At 49.1% G+C, this 2618-nt stretch overlaps 1 protein-coding gene across 1 annotated transcript; it reads left to right on the forward strand.

Annotated features, from left to right (window-relative positions):
• Positions 1-328: 328 nt before the first annotated feature.
• orf118 lies at positions 329-682 on the forward strand. The gene has a single exon. The coding sequence runs from the start codon at positions 329-331 to the stop codon at positions 680-682; it is 354 nt and encodes a 117-aa protein (YP_005090400.1).
• Positions 683-2618: the final 1936 nt, after the last annotated feature.

A 2618-nucleotide genomic window follows, 5' to 3' on the forward strand; every position in this document is an offset into this window, starting at 1 on the left:
TCACGGAGCATGGGAAGGACGCGCGGCGATCACCCCGAAAACCTTCGCTTGCTTGGAGGCATCTGGAGGCTCACGCAGCACAACCGGCGAGCAGAGCCAACCCCAACCATTACAGTCACGAGACGCGCGGGCGTGACGTCCTGGAAGCGAACGTGTAAAGCATATCGCTTTTCGCATATCACTTATCCCGGTCACCCCCTCCATCCAGAGAACATAAGTTCAAACCCTAATTTTTTCCTTTTTTGCTTATTCACATCTTATTCACCTCCTCACTCGAATAACACACAACCCTTCCGAACTTACAGCCACTACCCCCAAACATCTTTCTATGACACCCTGCCCGACATCGTCACGAGTAAGCCCCCTTTCTTTTTTTTATGTTTTTCAATCGCCTTTGATGATTGTTTATTGTGAATCCGTTCGACATATATGCCTTCACTCGGGGCCATCCAAAAAGCAGAGAAATGAAGAAGTGACGTCCAAGCCCGTGGTCGCAATGTCGCCTCCACGCAAGCCCTCGGTCACCGAGCCGACCTCGTCCGCTCGGAAGGACACAACCCCGGCCAGCCTTCCGAGTTCTACCCCCGCTACCACAAAGATCACTGCCCAGCCACCGCTCGAGGGTACCCCCGCTCCCCAACTGAGCAAAATGGAGCAAATTCGGTTGAGGCCCGGGAGATGAGGGAAAGGAGAGAGAAGAAAAGGGAAGGTTCTGCTGAGACTCAAGTCCCCCTGCCGGAGCTCCCCGAACCTGAAGTGGAAGTCGAGGGGCTGCTCAGTGAGAAGAAGCGTCAAATGATTTGGACAGTTGTCGCGCTGGCGGAGCAGGGAGCCTACAGGGAAGATTGGGGCAATGAGGAGCTCGACGAGTATCTGCAGACCCTCTACCCCATCGACTACATCTATCGCTGAACCAACTTCCGAACCAACTGACTCATCTACCGAATCAACGGCATAATCATCAGAACCGACTGCAGCTTCATTGACTGAATGAACTGGTGCCTATAAAGGTATAGGTACCACCCTGGTGCTGGCTGTAGCCGTGGGAGGTGGGGGCTCTACCAAAAAGCATGCAACGACACAATCAACAGGTGAGCCCTTACCCGCACTCCGAGCAGGTGGGTATCGACGGACACAACGACTTAATCAACCGGATCCACCGAAGCAATTTCCTCTAGACAGAATGAGGCTCTCGTTGAGAGATCTATTAGTGATTGGGCCACCCCTCCTGGCAAAGAAAGAAAGGCAGGTTCAGGCGATTGATCAAACAAATCTTTCCTTCCCTTTCTTTATGACAGAGCAATTGAATGAAGCGGTGCAGGTGCAGGGCCTCTAAGATTATGAAAAAGCTCTACATTTTCCGTCCTATTGAAGAAAAGACCTTCGGCATGATGGTAGTAGAGTAGTCGATCTGATCTCGCGCGCGGGCTGCCCCAGCTCCCAACTCATCTGGAGAATGAATTGGGCCCCTGTGTTGATGATCTACTAGTTGATTCAAGATCTGGGTGATTAACCCCATTTAACTAGTGCCGAAATCGGTCGGGAATCCGAAATGACGGCACAGCACAAGCCGCCATACCCCCGGAGGCTCCGCTTTACCGCAGATCCACTCTGGTTTCGTCCCGAACCTCCCCTTGACCCATCCTCTTTGATTCTGATTGTGGGGCATTCAATGCACTTGATGTAGACCAGAAAGAAGAGGCTTTCCCGTGGGCTGGGTACGAAACTATAAGCTATGATTCGATCTCGAAATCTCGAAAGAGTGAAATCTAGCCTTTTGGCTTTATCCTTTATGGGTCTGGGCTAATTCTTGAAAGCAGCAACTCCTACACCTACCGCTACTTTAACAGAACAACTACCGATTCTTCTCACCCTGGGGGCACTGAACACAGGAGCGCACATTGCCAATCTAATTGGTACTTTCCTTTTATTGATTTTGAGTTCTTGCTGTCAATTACTGATTCTTTAGCGATGTAAAGCCATCAGGCAGTAGACCGGCAAGGGAACGGCTGTCTCGGTATTCGTTCTTGAATCAGTGACTGAGAGTAAGGGCTAGTGATCAATAAAATAAGACTAGTGGGGCATCTTGCTTTTCGTAGTAAGCAACTCTCTTTATAAAGCTCTTTCTTTATCGAAGTAAAGAGTAGTTCCTCTTGTTGAAGTCGTTCCTCTCCTTTTAGGCGAGCTACTTCGTTCCTCTTGTTCCTATTCTCCGATTCCGAATCTGATCTGATCCCGAACTCCGGAATAAGTCTTTCGGGCTCTTTAGAGCGTTAGAATGCGTCTTCTGGTCCTCATGTGGGTGATTCCCCATCTTCTTCGTTAAACGTTGGGTTCTCAGTAAGAAGATCGCTGTCTGCTGGGATCTAGTCCATGAAAGAAAGACCTTTTCTGCTATAGAGCCAATATGATCGTATGGATCCTTCCTTGAAAGAATCGCAAACAAAGAGTAAATTGCTTATTAGGTAGCAAACAGGAAAAGCAAACAAAAGCGCTAACGCCACGACCAGTCCATAAATTGTTAAAGCTTCCATAAAAGCTAGACTAAGCAATAAAGTACCTCGTATTTTACCCTCTGCTTCTGGTTGTCTCGCAATACCTTCTACAGCTTGGCCTGC

This window comes from Phoenix dactylifera, mitochondrion (assembly GCF_009389715.1).
Source record: "Phoenix dactylifera mitochondrion, complete genome".
In the NCBI taxonomy this organism is placed as follows: domain Eukaryota; kingdom Viridiplantae; phylum Streptophyta; class Magnoliopsida; order Arecales; family Arecaceae; genus Phoenix; species Phoenix dactylifera.